Source organism: Rhinoderma darwinii, chromosome 3 (genome assembly GCF_050947455.1).
Source record: "Rhinoderma darwinii isolate aRhiDar2 chromosome 3, aRhiDar2.hap1, whole genome shotgun sequence".
In the NCBI taxonomy this organism is placed as follows: domain Eukaryota; kingdom Metazoa; phylum Chordata; class Amphibia; order Anura; family Rhinodermatidae; genus Rhinoderma; species Rhinoderma darwinii.
In genome coordinates this window covers 196,986,842-197,010,345 of record NC_134689.1, presented here as the reverse complement: position 1 = coordinate 197,010,345, position 23,504 = coordinate 196,986,842, and the positions used below count along the sequence as shown (strand labels likewise).

The window sequence follows — 23,504 nt, the reverse complement described above, 5'->3', positions numbered from 1 at the left end:
TAGATAATAGCTATACAAGTTGAGGCTCTAGTTCAAATATATATATATATATATATATATATATATATATATATATATATATATATATATATATATATATATATATATATATGTAGGAATCTACATGTTGTTATGTCTATGGGCCTCAGAGATTTATATTTAGCACTGATGAAATCTATTGTCAGTAGAATCTAATTTTAATCTGCAAACACATTTTATTGTACACTATTATAAGGGCCATCCAACTTTACACAGTGGGAAACAATAAAAATGGGGCAAAAATGCTAAAACTATAACAAAGACCCTCCACGGCCTAGGAGCTTTGGGATGGTATAAAATTCATATACTGCTATAAGGAAGATAATTAAAATCATTGATTAGAAAGGACCTTTAGTTAGAATGTTTTATCAGATTTCCAATAATCAAAATCTCTGAGCAATGACAAAAGGGTTTTAAGCGCTCTATTGAGTACTTTCATTCTGCAAATCAATAATGGTCTGAGAAAACAATACCAGTTAAAATAATTGGGGTTGTTGCCGGCGACTTGAAATTGATCAGCCAATGTAGAAGGGTATTACCTACAGTTGTCATCCACCTATGTTGGTCATAGCCTATAAATAACATTTTCAATGTGAGGTTTAAATGGGTTGTCTCATGAAGAAAACCCCTTTTTGTACTGTTGCCGGCCTGGCAATCAGCTGATCATCGCGGGTCCAGTTTTTGAAACCCACAAAATTCAGCTTTTATTTCTAGGGGAATTTGTGGTCAGTTATACATTTTCCCTGAGGTATTACATGGCTGCTATTCAAATTAATGGCAGTCCATGTAATAAATCGACAGGCCACGTCTGCCAGCTGTTGATAATTAGTGTCTCTCCGTACTGGTTCATTGGGGGGGGGGGGATTTGCTTTGGACACTTTTCTGGCATTCATATGCACTAAGAGGGCGTATGACAGAGGTTGTCTTTGAGAGACTACCTATATAAGACCATACAAACAGATACAGTACAAGTATAAAAATGTAACCGAGGTCATTCTTTCTGGTAAACATTTTGCGTGCGCTATTTTGAACAATGATGTAGCCTCTGTCAATATGAGCAGTCCAAATTCCTGTCATAGAGATTAGTAATATCTCTGACAACTTCATTTGTTGTGGAAGAGTCTTAACATAGCGAGTGTGATTACAAAGATACGAAATGTATACAATCTGTATCTGTACTGATAATTGCACCTTTCCACCTTTGTCAAGCACTAATATTAAGGTGATGCTATTTTTGCCCTTTAATGAAACATTCATGTAACAGTGAGAATCAGTAATTTAGTATTATCATGTCACAATAGTTTTTCATTTGTTAATTGTTATTTAACTAGGACAAGTCATTGACCCATTTTTTATTGAACTAGTTATCATGAATGATTGCATGGACATGTAAAAGCTTTGCGGCACAAAATATTTATCATCACCATGTTTTTTTTTTCCTTTTCTCCTTGCAGCACGTATTATAAGAACGAAACAGTGGTGTGAAATGCTTCCATGTTTAGAAGGAGAAGGCTGTGATTTATTAATTAATAAGTCAGGTTGGACCTGTACGCAACCAGGTGGGCGAATAAAGACAACTACAGTAAGTAGAAAAAGTGTGCAACAATTTTATAAAAATATAAAAAAGGTTTGTAATGTTCACAGATTGTTGTTTTTTTTCAGCTAGATTGCTTTCCTGAGCCTTTCCATGCATAATTTAGTCCTAATTGAGGCAATATGTGAAAGTGTTTAAATAATACATCAATTATATATTAAATAAGAATACCAAACAAGGCCTTTCTATAAATGTGACCCTAATGGTTTTGAACATTCTTTGTTGCATTTTCTTTATATTGTAAATACACATTAACCGACAAGTGTGCATTACAAAGGATTTGTTTACAGAATGTAATATGTAGGTTTTGGACAATGACAATACACGGTACCAGAATAACCTGCACATCAAATTCAGGATTTAATGCAATAATTAAGTTACAGATATGGTAATAAATGGATTTAGGTTCATATTGTGGTGAAGTAAGTGAAAGAAGTGAAAACTTCTTATCTTGGCTTTAAAAGTTACATTCTAAAGGATTGGCATTACTAAAGAGGTAAAACCCGTCATTTCTTAAAGGGTAACTAAACTTGCAAATAACTTCTGACATGTCTGAGCACTGAGACCCCCGCCGATCGGTAAAACAAAGTGGCAGAAGGGCTCAGGTGAGTGCTGTGCCGCTTCGTTTCTGATTGGCTTTTCTCGAAAAGCCAAGCAATTGGTCTATGGGGTCATAGATTTCTATTGAACCGATACACCAATTGCTTTCAGAGAAAAGCCAATCAGAGAGGAGCACCCGGGCGCTTCTGCCACATCATTTTAGCGATCAGTGGGAGTCCTAGTCAGAAGTTTTTTAAAAGTTTAGTTACCCTTTAAATTAAATATGTGTTTTTTATTCCCAATGTGAGACCTCTTTGAGTCTCTTTTTTTTTGGTGCCGTGTTCCACAGTGAAGGGCGTTTGGTTTATTCTATAGTATAGCAATAATAAGTTTTGCAGCGGTTTATAGGATGTGTTAGGCTCTGTTCACAATATATTTAGAATATATCCAGACATATACTGTAATGTTTCTAATTCTGTGGTAAAAAAAAGTGCCCTTTTGGTACAAGTTTGGTTGGTTTACACATGCATACTTTTTTAAGCTGGACTGAAAAGAATAGTCGCTTACACTTCAGTACAACATCATACTGCCTAAAAGCATATACCTTAAGGTAAGGTCTCATACACATAGCTGTACTACAGCTCTGTACAACATGTAAACTGTACAGTACCACCCATACCTCCATAGGCCTCGAATTTTCAAAATGTTCATACGTCAGTAGGAATAAGAAAACATGTTGGGACACACCATCGAATGCTGTATTACAAAGGGAAATATCTCCAATATATGGCACCACTTAGAGCACCATTTGATGACACACAGTGTCATTTTGGCTCCATAATATGAGGTCTAACAGTTGCATATGGCTGCAGTATATGTTTTTTTTAAAATATATACACCACACATAGTCAGCAAACATGGTTTGAACATTGAGAAACACAATTTAATTAAGGGTATGTTCACACATGGTAGATTTGTTACAGAAATTAGCATTATGTAGTCCAATGAATATATACATATTTACATTATACCAGTAGTGTGGGACTCTAATGACAGTTGTAATATCATTTACTTTTTAATCTTATTCTAGTTTATCTGACATTGCTTATATTACTTACATAGAAAAACTATGGGAAAAAAAAAATATATTTAATATAATGGAAAACTGTGTGAAATGTAGTATCTTACATGTGGATTGTCTATATTTTTAGCAGTGACTTCTATACTTGTCAAAAATTTTCAGGATCTGTCCGATACAGCAAGCTATTTATAAAGAGCTGACTATACTGTACTGTAGGGCAACTAACTTTCACACTTACAAGGCCTTATGCATTGAAAGTAATTCAAACAAAAAGAGAAGCTGTTATTAATAGCAACCAATCAAATCATCAATGTGGTTGTCATGATCTGTGGGTATGTTGACCCACTGGGCCTTTAGTGCCACAGCGGGATAGCAGCTGGCCAAACAGTGTACCAAGTCAATGTCTATATAGTCCAAGCACAAGGGTACCTGTAGCAGTTCAGACAGTAGTAACAGCTAGGCTCAGATGGGACCTTGGCAGCAGACACCAGGCGTGGTGTAACACAGCAGGTGTGACAGATGGAACAACACGACTTCAATTTTCTAAGGCACAGGAACAATGGTAGCACGGGATACAGGATACAGGTAGCAGGTATGGGAACACTGGGAGCAGGATAACACTAAGGGACCATTTACAAGACTAACACGGGTAAACACAGCAACGCTCAAGCAATGAATGAAAGGACAGAGCCCTTTTTATAGTCCAGGGTGTGATCATGGGTTAATTGATGATTATTTTCATGTGCGCACGCTAGTCCTTTAAGGCCTGGCACGAGCGTGCGCTCGTACCCTACGGGACACAGCAGAATGGAGCAGAAGTGAGTGCTGGCGTCTCCTGGGGAGGAGATGCGGGCCAGCGCTCACAGATCCATGGCTGCGGCTGTCGGAGGGGTGAGTAATCCCGACAGTCCGCGGCCATGGACGCTACAGTGGTTATTATTCTTCACTAGAAATTGACAGCTGGAATCCAATTGGCTGCTCTCAGCTTCACCATTACTTCATACATCAAAAGGGTGAACTAAAAACTGTCTGCAAAAAATCTGCCGTGTGTAAATTTACCCTAACTGATTGGAGGCCTTGTTTCTCGAAGCAACCAATCACAAATTGCTTTTCACTGCATTGGAAAAATAGAAACATGGACTTTTAGTTTTTCGTTTTTTTTCTCCTGCAGTAGTTTTTTTGATTTGATCATTAACCAAAACAATTAGCTAAATTCTGTGATATTTTTCAGGTTTTTTTTCTCCCAGTAAATAGGGGAACATTAACACCTATAGTATTACTTGTTTAACAGGTCCAGTCAGCACCAATACATGGATAACAAAAATGTCTGCCATTTTATTGGTGCCAACTATTGGTATCCTCTGTTTGATGATCAGTCATTTGTTTTCTGTATCACAATTGACACAGAATAAATGAACCTTACAAATCTAATCTTATTTGTTGCATTACCAAATGTTCTATACAGTTGAGAAAATAAATTAATTTTAGTATCAAACTGTATATATTGTGTCAATGATCCATTCTGTCTAATTGTTCTTTAATGAATTCTTTCTTTTAGATTATGCGATTTTATTGAATTGAACTTAAAAGAACATTCATGCTCCACTTCCTTAGTAGCTAACCTCACTAAACCTCTGTAATTTTATTGCTAAATTAGCTGAAGTGGGAAATGAAAGAGTATCAGGAACCTAAAAAGAGAATTCACAGTGGATAAGAGGTGTAATCACTCTGACACAGATTTCCATGCTTAGCCAGTAAAATATACCAAAGATCCACATTCCACTAGGGAAGAGCATTTCTTAATAGACTTTATTTACAGATAAAGCAACAAAACACTCCTCTTCATTTGCACAATTACATGCTATCTGAGCTAGAAATTAAATTAGGTTTTCCTGGAGATGAAACTATTTATATATTGCATTAAATCTAAATAATTCTTTAAATTTAACACTCATACAATATAAAAGTTCTAATGACTTATTTTTACCTATCATATACACAGTGTTGTAACCTCATCATAATATACAGTCTCTTAATTACATCCCTAGTTACAGTCGATTGATCATTGGAATTGCTGTATGTTTAGTTATTGTGCATTTCAAATAATCAGAAGTACTTTGTATCAGAAAAAAAAGAAGGGCGAATCAGAATCCAGCTGCACCAGCAAAGCCATAAAGTGTCCCAAATATATAGCTCATTATAGAAAAAGTAGCCAAATTCAGTTGTGGATCGTCCAACTGAAATTTTGTTCTCAAAAATATTGCTGTATTATTATTTGTATTATTATTATACAACCACATTTAATAAAAAATAATAATACTATTAATAATAATAATAATAATACTAATAATACAGAATAGTTTACTATGTATTGTGTACCTGTTCCAAAACCAGTTCCAGTATGAACATTTACTGTTATCACTGTAATCATCCTCAAGATGATAATGGCTTTAAAGGATTATTCTTCATAAGCATCCTCTTTCCGTTAGTAACGGAGAAATACTTGTCAATGAGTGTTTTCAATTACTCATCCTGTACCAGTCCTTTTTACATGAAACCGTTAGTTCTATGTTTAGAAGATGAGCAAACCATTGTGTAATTTTGACCTTGTGGATGGCCAATCTGTTCACAAATCTGTGAAGTTGCATTACTAGATTACTGCCAATTCTGTAATGGACTGAATGAGGTGTACTGTGTGTTTAGCCCTTCTTTACTGGCAACAGAACTGTTTTAACATAACTTTCTCAACCTAAAGACATAATTTCTGGATAAGTTTATATAATTAAACTGGATGTTATTAACCCTCAGCATCCTGCTGCATTATTACATATTCATACTTTCTTTGTGTGCAAAAATGTGCAAAGTTATTATATAATACTTTGTTACATTTACCTTTTGATGAGCATTGCGTTTACAATATATACTTTTGTGATCATGTGACTTAGGCTGTTCAACAAAACTTCATACAGACTAATGGATTTTGACTAATGTATTAGAGAATAACATCATGAGCAATTTCCCAATGCAGTGGTATTATTTCAATTCTTGGAGCAATTCTGGTAACAACTTCAACACTGATGTTGGATCGGAAGGTCTGTCTCGCAATCGGCAATCTTATTCATCCCAAAAGTGTTAGGGGTTAGGTCAGGGCTCTGTTCAGGCCACATTTGAGTTCCTTCACACCAAACTCTTGAAACCATGTCTATAAGGACCTTGTTTTGTGTTATGATGAAACTGAAAGGGTCTTCCCCCAAACTGTTCCAACAAAATTGGAAGCATTCAATAAAATGTCTTGGTATGCTGTAGCATTAACTTTACCCATCAATTGAAATAAGGGGCCAAACCCTGAAAAACAGTCCCAGACGTTATCCCTCCACTACCATATTTTACAGCAGGCGCTATGCATTCTGGTAGCGTTCTCCAGGCTCCCACCAAATCCAGATTCATCCATCAGACTGCCAGATAGAGAAGCGTGATTCATGTTTCCACTGCTCCAGAGTCCAGTGACGGTGTGCTTTGTACTATTCCATCCAACGCTTGGTGATGTAAGGCTTGCATGCAGCTGCTCAACTATAGAAACCAGTTTCATGAAGCTCCCATGCTCTTGTGCTGATGTCTCGTCCAGAGGCAGTTTTGAACCCTGCAGTGAGTAATGCAACAGAAGACAGGTAATTTTCACATGCCATCTGCTTCAGAACTCGGCGGCCCCACTCTGTAAGTTTGCATGATCTACCACGTCGTGACTGAGCTGTTGTGACGCCTAGATTCTTCCACTCCACAATAGTAGATGACTAGGGAAAATCTAGCAGATCAGACATTTCATGAACTGACTTGTGGCCTAAGTGACATCCACTGTTCCCTCTATGACAGCACCATGTTTATATTCATGTAGCTTTTTAGTACCCCCCCATACTACTACTAATGTTTGTCTTTAGAGATTGCATGGCCGTGCGCTTGATTTTATGGACCGGTTTACAATGGTTGTGGTTAAGGCTTAGTTCACATCTGCATCAGGGCTCCGTTCATGGGTTCCATCTGAGCTTTCTGTCAGGGTAACCCATGAACGGAACCCTGACTGAAACAAATGGAAGTCATAGGCTTCCGTTTGCATCACCATTGATTTAGATAGTGGCAGATCTGGTGAAAATGGTTTCTGTTTGTCACCGTTGTGTAAGGGTTCCGTAACTTTGATGGAATGAATAGCGCAATCGACTACGGTATTGATTTAATCAAAACAACGGAACTCTTAAATAACGGTGACAAACGGAAACCATTTGCACCGGATTCGTCACCATTGAAATCAATAGGGATGCAAACGGAAACCTATGGTTTCCATTTGTTTCAATCAGGGGGTCGTTTATGGGTTCCCCTGATGGAAAGCTCAAACAGAACCCATGAACAGAGCCCTGACACAGATGTGAACGAAGCCTAAAACACCTGAACTCAATAATTAAGAAGGGTGTCCACAATATTTTGGCATTATAGTTTGTAGACATATAATATAAAGATATATAATATAGGCGTAATGATCCATATCTGTGAGAAACATGTTGGTCTGTGGTGTATTATATGGCCATGTATATACACAGAATACACACATACAGACAGAACACCACTGGCAGCCAGTACACTCCATAGTCTTAACATTACAACTGAGCATGTGTGGGGTTCATGCTAAATGGCCTCTGCATTCAACAGAACAAAGTCAATTATATATGTTACTATTATATCACTAATCTAAGTCTGATGGCTACAAGAATATTAACCCATTAAGAACCAGCCAGTTTGGGTCTTCAGGACGAGCATTCCAAGAGCCATAACATTTTTATCTTCCTGTCAATGTAGCTGTATGAGGGCTTGTTTTTTACAGGATGAGTTTTAGTTTTGGTATAATTTTGGGGTACCTATATATTTTACTGATGAATTTTTGGGGGTGTATTTTTTTTTTGTTGTTACACCATGCAGTATAAATAATGTCTTTATTTCATGATTTATGTTTGAGGCATTACCATATAAGTATTTTTTTTATGAAAAAAGGATTTTATTTTTTGGGGAGAGGCGTTTTAAAAATAAATAAATAATAATAATCTTTATTTAACTGTTTTAAAAAATTTTATGTATCAATAAGGGACTATTGTATGATTTTTTTTTATATACTGCTTTGGAATACATAAGTTCCAAAGCATTTTTGTCTGCCAGTGTATCACTAGAAATCTAATAGGTAGATACCATTGTAACCCTGATGGGCTGACACAGGAAACCCCCTCCCTCTGTTAAGCACCTTAGATTCCGCTGGCACTATTGACTGTGGCATTTCAATCGATTAAATGACCAGGATGAGAGGTTTCTCTAATCCTGGCGGTTGCAGTGGTAACCCGTCTGTTAGTCACAGCTAGGGTTCCCTGGTGATCATGTGGGCCCAGCTTTTAAGCCAATACTATTATCAGGAAGTAGTATTATGTCCTATTGCGGTTAGGTAACCGCCACAGGACACAATAGTACATCTATGCGCAGGAAGGGATTAATATTATAGGAACATAAGTTCTAATTACTAAATAGAATCACAGCCTCTGCTGCTAGTAACTAGTCCTCTTTAAAGGGGTTGTCCAGTGCCTAAAAATTGATAGCCTATTCTGAGGATAGGCCATCAATAGCTGATGGGTCGGGGTCTGACTCCCGGGACCCCGGCCGATCAGCTGTTTTGAAATGGGTTCAGCACTCGTACGAGCGCTGCTTCCTCTTCATTTCTACATTGTGAATTGTTGACACACATATAGCAGCGATTAACAGGTAGTTCAGCCTAAAATGCTGCAATACCTGTGAATCGCTGCTAAATGTGCGTAGAAGATTCACAGTGAGCAAGTAGAAATGAAAGGGGTGCAGCGCTCATACGAGTGCTGCACCCATTTCAAAACAGCTGAACGGCGGGGGTCCCGGGACTCAGACCCCGACTCATCAGCTATTGATGGCCTATCCTGAGGATAGGCCATAAATTTTTAGGGACTGGACAACCCTTTTAAAGTGTAACACCAGTTTTCGGATGGATTCACACGAGCATGCTCGGTCCATAAAGGATGGCAGTATTTCTGCCGCAAGTCCTGGACCGAACACACTGCAGGGAGCCGGGCTCCTAGCATCAAAGTTATGTACGACGCTAGGAGTCCCTGCCTCGCTGCGGGACAACTGTCCCATACTGTAATCATGTTTTCAGTAGTTCCACGGAGACGCAGGGACTCCTAGCGTCGTACATAGCTATGATGCTAGGAGCCCGGCTCCCTGCAGTTTGTTCGGTCCGGGACTTGTGGCCGAAATACGTTCCATCCTGTACGGACCGAACATGTTTGGGTGAATCCAGCCTTAAAGTTACATGTAACCTTGCAAATGCATTGATTTTTGGAGCAATGTCTGCATAGAGTTTAGTTATTAGGGATGTGTCTGACAACAAGCTTGTTGACTGGTTCTCTTTTAGCAACCAGCAGCTATGTACTATAATACAGACTGCAACTCAGGTTGAGTTGAAATGGCCAAATGGTGTTCAAATCTGAACATACACTATAATAAGGTATTGCTTAAAAGGTGTTTTTTTCCCCCATACAATTCATGCAGCTAATACATACTGTATTTGGAATGTCAGTTAATTCTATTAACTGAAAACTAACTATGAAGAATGAATGAAGAAAGCATACGGTTGTAATTGTAGCTCTCTATTTAAATGTAAGAATATGTTTGAGTAGACAAATATATTTGACACTTTTTGTTATTAAGCGGACATTGTAAGGTCATTAATAAAAGTGCATTCAATCTTATTTGGCAAAAAAGAAAGAAAGAAATATGTTTAGCAGTATTTCTATGGCATCTTGGATTGTATCCCAACATCTGCTCCTTCCCTTGCCTCCTGTCATGCTTGATTATTCATATACACAACATATGTTAAAAGTAGCTTTTCTTACTTATAAAGAAATTAGTAAAATTTTCAGCAAAAACCACCGCACAAACTTTAAGACTTGAGAATATTTTGCTTTTTAAAAGTGCAGCATATGTGTAGATTTATTACAGTGAAAGAACCTTGGATACACACTTGTCCTGACCCTGTGCATACACTTACAGTGACAGCTACATTATCATAATGTCTTTGGAAAAAATAACATACACGCCTAAAGTCAATAGATCTTTCTTCTTACTGGAAATAATCTCGTTGTTAGTTGTGTGCTTTTTGTATTGTTATGTCAAGGACAACAATTCAACAGAACACAAAACTTGTAAAATCTTTTTGAGTTGAATTTCAATCAAAGAGCAATATGTTCTTGATACTAGAGGATTCCCCTCTATTAGATTGATGGCAGACTATCAACCAGTGGTGGGCAACTAGCCCTTAGGCTGTGCTCACATCAGCGTTGCTTTCCATTCAGGGGTTCCATCAGAGGTTTTCATCGGAGGAACCCCTCAACGGAAAGGCAAACATAAACCTTAACTCCCTTTGCATCACCATTGATCTTAATGGCGACGGAAACTGTGCTAATGGTTTCCATTTGTCACCGTTGTGACAGGGTTCCATTGTTTTAAAGGAACAAATAGCGCAGTGGACATCCGAGGACGCACAATCACTTTGTGTAGTAAAATGAATGTACAAAGCAATCGCAGATGTTGTCAATTTAATGATCAAGCTCTGCCCTTTTTTTCTGGTGTATTATCAACACTTTGAAAGGGGTTTTTGCCACTATACACATTCCTGGTATAGCCCGACTAGTAGGACTGACCCCCAAATGTGAAAACAGGAATCCTGCATTTTCCTTTTGCAGTAGAGAGCGTGGCATCCGCTCTGTAGTAAACGGGGAATACATGACATTGAATTTAATGTGTGGCTTTCATATTGAATCAAGAGTTATATCTAAAGGTCCTTTTACACCGGGCAATTATCGGGCAGAATAGGGTTCATAGGATGCTTGTTGCCGATAATTGCTGTGTAAACAGGGCAGCGATCAGCAGATGAAAGAGCAAACGCTCATATCATTTTAAAAAACTGACATATTATCGTTGTCGCAGGACATCTCCCTGTGTTAACTGCAGACATGATAATAATGTATGGGGACGAGTGATCGGAGTAACGACCGCTCGTCCCCATCCATAGCTCCTTGTGACAGGAGCAAACGCGCGCCGATGAACGATGTCTCGTTGATCGGCTCTCGTTGCATTGGCCAAAATTGGCTCGTGTAATAGGGTGGCCCCAATATGTGGTATGTTGAACACCACTGCTTTAGACTGTGGTGACCTATAACCTGCTTACAGACAAGGGCAACTGATAGGAATTATAATTTACATTTATTTCTGCATCCTTACATTGCTCTTGCTTGCATCTAGATAACAGAGAGGAAATTTGCGCAGACTGTAATGCAGCTCCTTATATTTTAGCTAAGGCACCTTAAAGCACTTAACGTATCAATATAAACTAGGTAAAATAAATATTTGATATATTTTGATAATTTAACTTACCAACTACATATCTATCACTCCGAGGCATAATCTCTATAAGCAGCCTTGGCTTCTTTGACCTACTGGTCCTTTACTAGAAAAAAAATCATAAAATATTGTTTTGTTACTTTAGATGTACAGGTGATAAGTAGAAATTCGGATTTTCAGTTATATTACTGTCTTTATGATACAATGCAAAACGTATAAAAAAGGTGTACTCCCTGTAAATAAAATTCTATATGTCACCCTCTAACACACTAGATTTCCACATGCACTTGACATCTTTACCTTTGAATGCATATTTAAACAAAAAGTCTAACCTGAAAAAAAAGTTTAACATAATAGAGGGCACTTATGTTGTTTTGCGTTAGACGTACACCCACACACCTCATTGCATTCTGCTTTTTAACTATTCACTCAATTTGAATGAAATTCATTATTATTAACACATTTATTAAGTTGGTGGAGAAAAATAACACCTATTATATTATTATCACAGTGTGAGAAAGCTTTACATTTGTATATGGTGAGCTCAATGATTCTACATAGTCTGATGCTAATTAGCAAGTCTCTACATATACAAATACTTTGGAACTTTAGATTCTTTTAGAACCCCAGATGTACTTTTGAGGGGTTGTGTCATGAAGACTATTACTATTTGTAATGCATCCGGCACGGTGAACGCCGCAGGTCCGGCTTCTGAAACCCATGGTGATCAGATATTATCACTGGAGGAGATTGTGTTCACATGTTTAACAACAAACGTGTAGAAATACGGAGCTGTTTTCAAAGGAAAACAGCTCTTGATTTTTATCTGTTTTTTAAGCCACTCACGTTTTTCGTGGTGTTTTTGGAGCTGTTTTTCTATGGAGTCAATGAAAAATGGCTCCAAAAAATTGCTCAAGAAGTGACATGCACTTCTTATTCGCAGGCGTTTTTTTATGCGCCAGTTTTTCAAAACAGCCACATAAAAAAAAACGCCTCGTCGGAACAGAACGCTGTATTTCCCATTGAAATCAATGGGCAGATGTTTGGAGGCGTTGTGCTTCCGATTCGTTGGACGTTTTTTGGCCGTTTACGGCCTGAAAAACGGCCGAAAATAAGCCGTGTGAACATACCCTCACACGACAACCATGTAAATAAAGAAGTTCTTCACTCTGTCTCATAGAGGGCCAACCTCTATGATGTCCTTATACCACAGTAGGGCAAAAAGGAAAACGGTTGTCTTAGCTGATTAAAGTAGTACGCATGAAAAGTCAGGTACTACTGTTAGAATAACTGAATGGTTTTAGATTCATATATTTTATTTTCAGTCTTACAAATTACATATAGCAGTGTTGTTTCTTTTCATTAAGGTCATATAATTTTTTTGTCTAAACGGAATAGTTCAGTAAATGTACTGATGTACAGAAGATTCATTCTCTCACCTCCAGAGCACAACATGTTCTGCTTTAGGGCACTTCTTGACACTATGTTTCAAAGATATTTAGCAAATTACATCGCTTGTTGAACAAAAAAAAAAAATTGTCAACGTGATGCACTACCTCCCTTCTAAATCTATAATGCTGCTACATCTCTAATGATGAGGCATGTCACTACTGGACCTTAACCCACAATATACGAGGGAAGGAGTGTTAGGAGAAAACCTTATGCACCAGAGGAGTAGACTTTCTTGACACATAGCACAAATGTCAAAATGCACAAATTTCACCCTGGTTTTTTGAGCTTATATTTCAACTACAGTTAGAGGGGGAACCCTTTATCTAAAACATTTCTACGAAGAGTGTGTCCAATAACAAAAAGATAATTCCAGCACACTTCATAAAATTCATGCATAAAGTGATATTTATTGAACTCTTGATTCAACATGTGGTATTCATAAAGGTTAAAAAGGCTAATTAATGTATAAAGCGACAAATATAAGATAGGAGAGCGACAACTATAAGATAGGGACGTTTTGGTCGTCCGGACCTTAATCTCCAAGTCGCAGGTATGTTGTAGATGGGAGGATTGAAGCGGGCACATCCAGCGCCAAGTTGGTATGTGTCTGCCCCTTTTTTTTTAACATTATTGCCTGTTAAATGGAGCCCATGCCCCATGCCATGACTCTTTGTTGTTCCCATGCTGTGACCCTTTGACAACACAAGGCAGCGACAGGAAGGCATTGCTCCCTGTTGAGATTCATTAGCCTGGACCTGTACTGCCTATATGGCGGCCCTGGAAACACGACTCAAGTTGTTAGTTAAACCAGAGAAGTCTATGTTTAGTTGTTGCTCAGCTCTTCCTGTAAGTCCCATAGACTGCAAAGTGGGGTCACCTCTTTAAAGAATTCTATGGAGAGAGTGGCCAGCCTGAATCAGCGAATGGGGGGTCACACTACCCCATTTTCCAGATAGATGAGGGTCCCAAAACATTTATGGCCTATCCTGTGGATAAATGTTTATGATGTAAATATCTCTATAATTATGAAGTCACACATACTAAATGCTTCAGTAAAAGATTTATTACTTGAAGCTTTGCAGTTTCTAAACTGTATAATGTCTGTAGACTTCTATATTAATCACATGAATAGCATCTTTTCAGATACAAAACTCCCTCTTTCCCTCCATTATACACAAACTGTTATGCGAAGCATTAAACTTTGCCTCTAGAGACACAAATAGCAGATCAGATGGGATCCCTGTGGGAAACTGGCAGATCATACGTTTTTTCTAGTCACGTTTAGATTTGCTTCATCACTTGCTCTCAAAAAGTAAAAAACAATGTATTTATCTTGATCCATAATCAGTAAATTTGCGAATTACAGCCAATGAAATCACTATGTTTGCAGCATGTAAGAGACTTGGCTCAGACACGAGCTACTTATATGATTATTGCACCTTCCTCACAAACATCAATAGGTTGCAGTTGAGGCTTTTATGTGCCCAATTTACCACAATCTTCTTGCTTTATGATAAAAATATATATGAAAATAATTTTATTGGATAATACAAATATTTAGTCATTTTACTTTTTAATGTTTTAAAGGAATCCTAATATTCTGCTTTGAATTCAGACCTGAGAAATATTCATTCTGGTAGTTGATTTGATTGTCATCCATGTGTGTATCCATGGAAAAAGTATACATTGGTGCGCCTATAGAGTCAGCACAAAGGGTGTCTAAAATGCATAATAAATTTGATGCACGTCGTGTACTTTTGCTCAATTTGTGAATTCTGGCGCATTGCTGATACTATGTTTAGTAAATCTTATCCATAGTGTTCAGAAAAGTTCTGGAGCTGATTATTATGTAATCGGGTCCTCTAGGGTGTATTAACATGAGGCAGATTTGTTGCAGAAATAACTGCATCAAATCTGCCCTGTGTGAATATAACCTAAGATTGGTGTTGGATATTGTTTTGTCTGCAGCTGAGATGTCGATATCACTTCAGCCCAGGAAGCAGCAGCATATCGTTCCACTTAAGAGCATGTTCTCATGGTTTATTTTCAGGTGTATTTTGGAGTTTAAAACGATCATATTACGCTCCAAAATGCGCTTAAAAACAATTGCATATAGCTTCCTATTGAATTCAATGGTAAATACGCTGTGTATATATGTTGCATATGTTTACGCTGTTGAATTAAAAAATACCATGTAAAAATACGCCCTGTAAAAAAGAAATTACATGTGACAAGCGACAAGCTGATTTTCCCCATTTCCCTTTGACACTTCAGAAAATGGTTTGTACATCAGCACCAAAAACATCTGTATATTTTTTTTTTTTGGGGGGGGGGGTTCTCTTTTGAAATCAGCCTCGTATTTTTCAGGCTGAACTTATGCCATGTGAGAATGGCCTCACAGGACATTTCATTTATTGAATTTGTTTGGCCCAGCTGCATTATTGAGATAACTTGCAAGTCTGACACCTCAATAGAGCTATACTAGTGAATGTAATTACTCCCACATAGTGTATCACGATTCCTTTTAGCCAAATCCGGTGTATTCACAGGTGCAGGTATTCATCAGGTTTTGTACAGGTTTTTTTGTTGCAGTTTTTGAGGCTATGGCCAGGTATGGATCATCAAAGAAGAGAAAGTATAAAGGACAGATACTACTTTTCTTCTTATTTGAATCCACACGTGGTTTTCGTTTTAAAAGCTGTAAAAAAAAAAACCTGAACAAAAACTGATCTCACCTGCACGTGTGAATATAACCTTAGTACCTCTCCAGACTCCAAGCTGGGGAGTATCTGTACAGCCACAGGAGTGATTTGACTAATCTTGTCAGCAGTCTTGTTACCTTTGTACTTTCTCCAGCATTTAGGGCATGACCACACGTGGCGGATTTCGTCCGCAACTGTCCGCATCAATGCCGCACAGAATCTGCGTTGCAGATTCTGCTGCGGATCTGCACAAAATGTGCAGTAAATTGATGCGGACTAGCTGCTGTGGACTGCGGGAAAAGTGCTTCCCTTCTCCCTATCAGTGCAGGATAGAGAGAAGGGACAGCACTTTCCCTAGTGAAAGTAAACGAATTTCATACTTACCGGCCGTTGTCTTGGTGACGCGTCCCTCTTTCGGCATCCAGCCCGACCTCCCTGGATGACGCGCCAGTCCATGTGACCGCTGCAGCCTGTGCTTGGCCTGTGATTGGCTGCAGCCGTCACTTAGACTGAAACGTCATCCTGGGAGGCCGGACTGGAGACAGAAGCAGGGAGTTCTCGGTAAGTATGAACTTATATTTTTTTACAGGTTGCTGTATATTGTGATCGGTAGTCACTGTCCAGGGTGCAGAAACAGTTACTGCCGATCGCTTAACTCTTTCAGCACCCTGGACAGTGACTATTTACAGACGTCTCCTAGCAACGCTCCCGTCATTACGGGAGCCCCATTGACTTCCTAAGTCTGGCTGTAGACCTCGAAATACATAGGTCCAGCCAGAATGAAGAAATGTCATGGCAAAAAAGCAAGACGCATCCGCAGCACACATAACATGTGCATGACAGCTGCGGACTTCATTGCGGAACTTAGAATCTCCATTGAAGTCAATGGAGAAATTCCGCCATGAGTCCGCCACTGCTCCGCAACAGACAGAGCATGCTGCGGACACCAAATTCCGCTCCGCAGCCTATGCTCCGCAGCGGAATGTTACGCATCGTCTAAACGAACACTTCTAAATAGAAGTGGAAGTCAATGCAGAAACGGCTCCGCTGCGGATTAACGCTGCGGAGTGTCCGCAGCGGAATTTAAGTGAAATTCCGCCACGTGTGAACCCAGCCTTAAAAAGATTTAGGCAAGCAATTCAATAAAGAATAGACCTTACAATTATTGATAATAAATCACATTGGAATGGTAGTATCTCAGGAATATTTAATTACAGGACAGTTAGAATTGCCACTATTTCCACTAAAAATACTATACGTACAATAAAGTGATGTGATCCTGGGAGCGTGACTTAACACAGACTTAAAATGATCTATTATACTCTGGGTCTAGTGTAATTTAAAGGGTTATTACCAACATCCCTGGTGGTCTTGGGCAGTGAAGAGGTTAGTATAAGCATTCCTGGCGGCCTAGGGCAAGGAAGGGGTTAAAGCCAACATCTCTGGTGGTCTGGTGCAGTAAAGGATTTATATCAGCATTTCTGGTGATCTAGGACAGTAAGGAGTTAATGTCAGAATCCCTGGGGGTCTGAGGCAGTAAAAGGTTAATGTCAGCAATTTGCAAATAAAACCAGTAATCAGACCAAAATAAATTATATGTGAGTGCAAAATCTGTACAGCGTATAAAGAACTCATCTTCCAGGCCTATCTCCTTAGGGATAATCGTGCAAAGTGATGTAATGTCACATGTAACTCCATTCACTATCCCAAGCTACTTCATCCAAAATGTCAATTTAATTGTTTAGAATCTTGTAAATACGACTTGGTTTTCGTTACGATGCCTCGTAAAAATCAATCGACATATTGTGGAAGTCGAACTGTGAGTTCATGCCAATCGGCTGTCCAGGTGGTCGTCTTGCATTTTGTTGCACTATTGGCAAGTCATAGATCACTGAAATGTCTGGAAATCTTATATTTAAATAGTAATATTCTTTATCATTTAAAATACCTATGGCTTTGCCATTATATAGCAATAGTGATAGATGAGTTGTGCAGCGCCTCTCTCTTTTTCCAGGCGCTCCATGTGTCCTATGTATGTGTGCCGTGTGTGCGGCATGTGCCCGCTGTGTGAGCTATGTGTGCGCTCCTTTAACTTAAACCCTACATGAATGGCATTAGTGTCTTGAATTCTTTGCTCCTGTGGTATGACAACCATGGTAAGTAGCTGTAGTTTTCTATTTCCTTTATTAAATAACCCTGAATGTGTAAGATTTGTGTGGTTCTGTTGCTTCCGCAGTAGAAGGAAATAAACAACTTGCTTTAGCTGCCACTTGCTTACTGCAGTAAAAGACAGCTTTTTCCTCCGCTCATTTTATCTGGCATCAGAGGCTATAAAAATGGGCCGTGCACATATATTGTTTTTTACATCAAAACTCTTCATAGCATTGTCCCTGTGAGCTGCATGCATGAAAGTGCCATATTTCTACTCCTATTGTACTAAGACAAAGCTACATAAATCACAGCTGCACGTTCCTTATTCTTCATTTACTCTCCACAGCTTTAGATTTTTTGTAAAAAACAATAAAGCCATTTATAATAGAACAATTAATGAGTGACATATAAGGACAAATTCCCTGCAGCATCACTTTTACTTAGTGCGGAGTTTCACATGCATTGCTGCTTAAATATAGAGTGTAGCCAATAAGATTAAAAACTATAATCCCAATAATTATCGTCTCACTATAGTATCTCTTCATTAACATGAGGCAAACACTCGGCATGTGCCATGTAATCCGATAAAATAATAAAATGAAGGATTTTCTTCCAGCCTCAAAAATATATTAAAGATTAATTTTCCACCTTTTCTATTAATTTGTAGTAACTAAGAAAACCGCTATATCATTCAGCGCTACTTAGTGAATGTTGCTGTATGTAAGTATAAATGAAAGCCATTTTCTACTCTAAAACTATTATATTAAAGAGGCTCTGTCACCACATTATAAGTGGCCTATCTCCTATATAAGGAGATTGGCGGTATAATGTAGGTGACAGCAGTGCTTTTTATTTAATAAAACAATCTATTTTTACCACTTTATTAGCGTTTTTAGATTTATTCTAATGAGTTGCTTAATGCCCAAGTGGGCGTGTTTTTACTCTAGACCAAGTGGGCGTTGTACAGGGGAGTGTATGACGCTGACCAATCAGCATCATGCACCCCTCTCCATTCATTTACACAGTTCATAGGGATCCTGCTAGATCCTTATGTGCTGTCTTATACTAACACATTAACAATACTGAAGTGTTTAGACAGTGAATAACAAGAAAAAGGAAAGGAAGATCGCCCGCAGGCAACCAAGCCCAATTTCCCAACTACCAAAAATGATTAGAATAAACTTTATTAGGCTACGTATAGATGTCAGGTGGTATTTTTATTCCTTCCACCAAAGGTTTTTTATAGCATAAATACTCTATTTAGAATTAGTAAAGAATCACTGGAATAATGATAGAGCTTTATAAAATATAACTTTTACTTCATATTGTTTAAAATAATGTGCAAAACATACACATAGGACAAATTTAAAGGCTAAAAATGTGCTCTCTTTTGTGAGAGGAAACTGACATTCTGTACGTTTTGTGCAGAGTAAATGCAACTGACATTCTGTACGTTTTGTGCAGAGTAAATGCAAAGCTCCAAATATTACTGCATAAAGGAGGAGGTTTTTTCAAAGGTATATTTTGGGGTAATCCACCCCCCTACCCATTCTATAGTGTGTCCAAGTCCATCTTGATCCTGTAGCTGGGGACTGGGAAACCTCCTATTTTCCTTTTATATGTGTCCAGGCAGATAATGCTGTTCTCCCGACGCGTTTCCTTGTGGCCAAGATTCTTCAGGGGAGTTTAGGCCAATTAGCCTCTATGGTCAGAGGCTTTGGAGCAAGAAAAAAGATAAATCCTATGCAGTGACAAAGAAAGTTAAGTGCATCTGTTCCCACGATGCTGGGATAAACGCCTGTCCCCAGCTACAGGATCAAGATGGACTTGGACACACTATAGAATGGGTAGGGGGGTGGATTACCCCAAAATATACCTTTGAAAAAACCTCCTCCTTTATGCAGTAATATTTGGAGCTTTGCATTTACTCTGCACAAAACGTACAGAATGTCAGTTGCATTTACTCTGCACAAAACGTACAGAATGTCAGTTTTCTCTCACAAAAGAGAGCACATTTTTAGCCTTTAAATTTGTCCTGTGTGTATGTTTTGCACATTATTTTAAACAATATGAAGTAAAAGTTATATTTTATAAAGCTCTATCATTATTCCAGTGATTCTTAGGCTACGTATAGCAAGACAGACCACATAGATACATTTTAAAATTCTCACTACCTAAGACCGGACAAAAAGTAGTTTACCTGTAAAGGTACAGGCATACAATGAGTATTGGTAAGGAACGTATTCCTAACCTTTAGCAAGTTAAATTGTTAAATTGGCTAGTGGATTGACAGTGAGTCCGGTCGGCGGTAGGTATTAAAATATTAGAAGCCCCCCCCGACATGTTTCGCTACTAAGTAGCGTCCTCAGGGGTACACGGGGCTAATGATTTCTTGTTAATTATATATTGCGCCCGCCTACTACCTGGGGTCTTTTTTATGTCTTGTGTCTTTAGACAGTGAATAGACATTCCACGGGATGTCTATTCACAATCTCTGCACTTCGTTACTGTTTCTATGGTAGTTACAGCAGAGGAAGCGTGATCTCGTTGTAACCTGTCATTTACCGTGTAATCTCGCGAGATTACGCGTCCTCTGCTGTAACTACCACAGACAGAGTAACGAAGTGCAGAGATTGTGAATAGACATTCCGTGGAATGTCTATTCACTGTCTAAACACTTCAGTATTATTAACGTGTTAGTATAAGACAGCACATAGCGATCTAAAAGGATCCCTATGCGCTGACTAAAAGAATGGAGAGGAGTGCATGAGGCTGATTGGTCAGTGTCATACACTCCCCTGTACAACGCCCACTTGGTCTAAAGCAAAAATACGCCCACTTGGGCATTAAGCAACTCATTAGCATAAATCTAAAACCGCTAATAAAGTGGTAAAAATAGATCGTTTTTTTAAATAAAAAACATTACTGTCACCTACATTATAGCGCCGATCTCCTTATGTAGGAGATAGGGCACTTATAATGTGGTGACAGAGCCTCTTTAAGTAGTCCTTTTACTTCATGTTCAGACATGGCGGAAATTTTTCCGCTGCAGAGTTTGCTGCAAATTCACAGCAATTACTCAACAAATCTGCTACAAAATGTGTATATTTGAGGGTTTATTCAGACACGGTGGATTTTGCAGTGGACTTGCTGTAGATTTTAGCCTTTGCATTGCAAAGGCTAAAATTCGCAGTGAAAATCCACTGGTTGTCTTAAACAGACGGAGCATGCTGCGGAATGTATATTCCGCACCACAAGCTATTTTTCGCACTGTTGTTTTCAGCATCATCTGCACTAAGTAAACTGAAAAGCTATAGAAACCAAAGAAAGGAAAGTCTGCTGTGGATTTCCACTGCAGCTTTTCCGCGAGTGGAATTCCGCTGCAAATCTGCAATGTCTGAACATGCCCCTAGGCTTCATGTGCATGACAGAGCCCTAATGGCTCTGTACTACAAAGTTATGGGTACTCTAAGTGACCCCATAAGATGCCTCTATACGGCATCATGTTACGGGGATAGAACAAGGCGCAACTTCTTTTTTGTTCAATTTATAACAAATACAACAGAAAAATATCTTATGCCTCAGTATGAAATTGCCCTATTGAATGTTGTAATGAGCTGCAACACAGCCGTGTGCATGAGCCTTGATCTGGTAAAAACATTGGGAGCTTTAGGTAATCTGAAATTTCTTGGAGACCTATAAAATTCTATTCGCATGTCGCAGTCAAATACTGCGATATGACCCCTATGTGTGTATAGACCCTTAGGCAACCATAATTATTAGAATTGATCTCCAGCCCTGCATGATATTGTGAGAGAACTATTTCAACAATAAAATTGTATTAGGGAACTGCTATTTCTGTAATTCTATTATACAGTATATCCATTAGAGACTCCAAAATAGAACTATGCTTGGGCTCTTATGTTTTTGGGAAACATAAAAATTACATTTGCCAATAACTTTTGCAGTGGTTTAAGGGAATCTGTCAGCAGTTTTGACCCCTCAAACGGCTGACAGTGCTATATAGATGATGGGAAGAACAGTGTAACCATACCTGTGGAGACGGTCATGTGGGTTGCATGACCGAGAAATCTAGGTTTTAATGTCCCTAGTGTCGTGAACACAAGTGCCCTCTCTGCTTATAGTGATGGCTCTAGCACTCTCCTTATTGGACGCTAGACCATAATTGCAGTAAACGGATTAAAGTTTTTCTCGAATATATTGTTTTGATATCTCAATAAAGTGAATCTAGTGAATACATAAAAACTTTCCCTATTCACCTACTTTTACACAGGTTATTCCTTTCATTTGTTTTATTCAAAGTCAATATTCAGCCCCCATTAATGTAATCCAAAAACATTTTATTTGAAATCCCCCCCCCTTCAAAAGTGTTGTATTTTTTTAGATCTCACCAAAACATAGGTGTTTAGTGTCCTCATTATGATCCTTTGTGGCATGTGCAGATATGCTATGTGTCATTAACCAATTTTTAATATTTCCGCAATTCTTATTAATCCTTGTTTTTAGTTTTACCCTTGTTCTTTTTATCCCCAATAGTGTCACTAATTGTGGGTCTAATGTCATGTCTTTTTTTTTATAAAAAGATAAAAAATAAGTTATATGTTTTTTTAATCCAGGTATCTTTGCATGCTCGACACCCTTCTCAATAGATAAAACTATTTTTTTTGCCCGTCCTTTTTTCAAACATCTATGAAGCAAGCAATCTCTATTATTAAACACATGACAAAAGATAAAATTAGGCTTATCTGGGATATTACTTCCTAATACAGGGTCATTTTTTAAGAAATACCAATTGTAAAAAATGAGCTTTTTTTATTTTCGCGTTAAAAGCATTTTCATAATTTTTTTTTTTATTCTCAATGTTATTTTGCTCCTTCCCATTTTCTCTTGATTTATATTTTATTAAAAGGTGTATAGTTCCGATCATAAAACCTAGACTTTAAAATATCACTTGATAATAAAATCATCCTCTTTCATGCAGTTATTTCAGATTTTATGTAATTGTCCTTTAGATATGATTCCTAGGCATCTATCCAAATGGCAACTACAATATTCGAAATCTGTAAATTTTGGCGCACACCTGTTTTGTGGCATTTTTGTCCTTTTTTAAGTTGGTGTAGCTTAACAAGTAGGGCGGGGTCACCCCTTACCTGACAGATTTACTATAATTTATACCAGATATTGACATAAAGTATAGTGAAATTCTAAGGCTGGGTTCACACGTGGCGGAATTTCACTTGAATTCCGCTGCGGACACTCCGCAGCGTTAATCCGCAGCGGAGCCGTTTCTGCATTGACTTCCACTTCTATTTAGAAGTGTTCGTTTAGACGATGCGTAACATTCCGCTGCGGAGCATAGGCTGCGGAGCGGAATTTGGTGTCCGCAGCATGCTCTGTCTGTTGCGGAGCAGTGGCGGACTCATGGCGGAATTTCTCCATTGACTTCAATGGAGAGTCAAAATTCCGC

At 38.3% G+C, this 23,504-nt stretch overlaps 1 protein-coding gene across 2 annotated transcripts in view; it reads left to right on the top strand.

Annotated features, from left to right (window-relative positions):
* The window catches only part of TAFA5 (TAFA chemokine like family member 5), a 445,571-nt gene that overhangs the window by 355,000 nt on the left and 67,067 nt on the right, over positions 1 to 23,504 (top strand). For both annotated transcript variants that reach the window (XM_075857218.1, XM_075857219.1), the window contains exon 3: positions 1,494 to 1,621. In XM_075857218.1, coding sequence (XP_075713333.1) covers positions 1,494 to 1,621 — 128 coding nt within the window. The remainder of the gene's footprint in view (positions 1 to 1,493; positions 1,622 to 23,504) is intronic.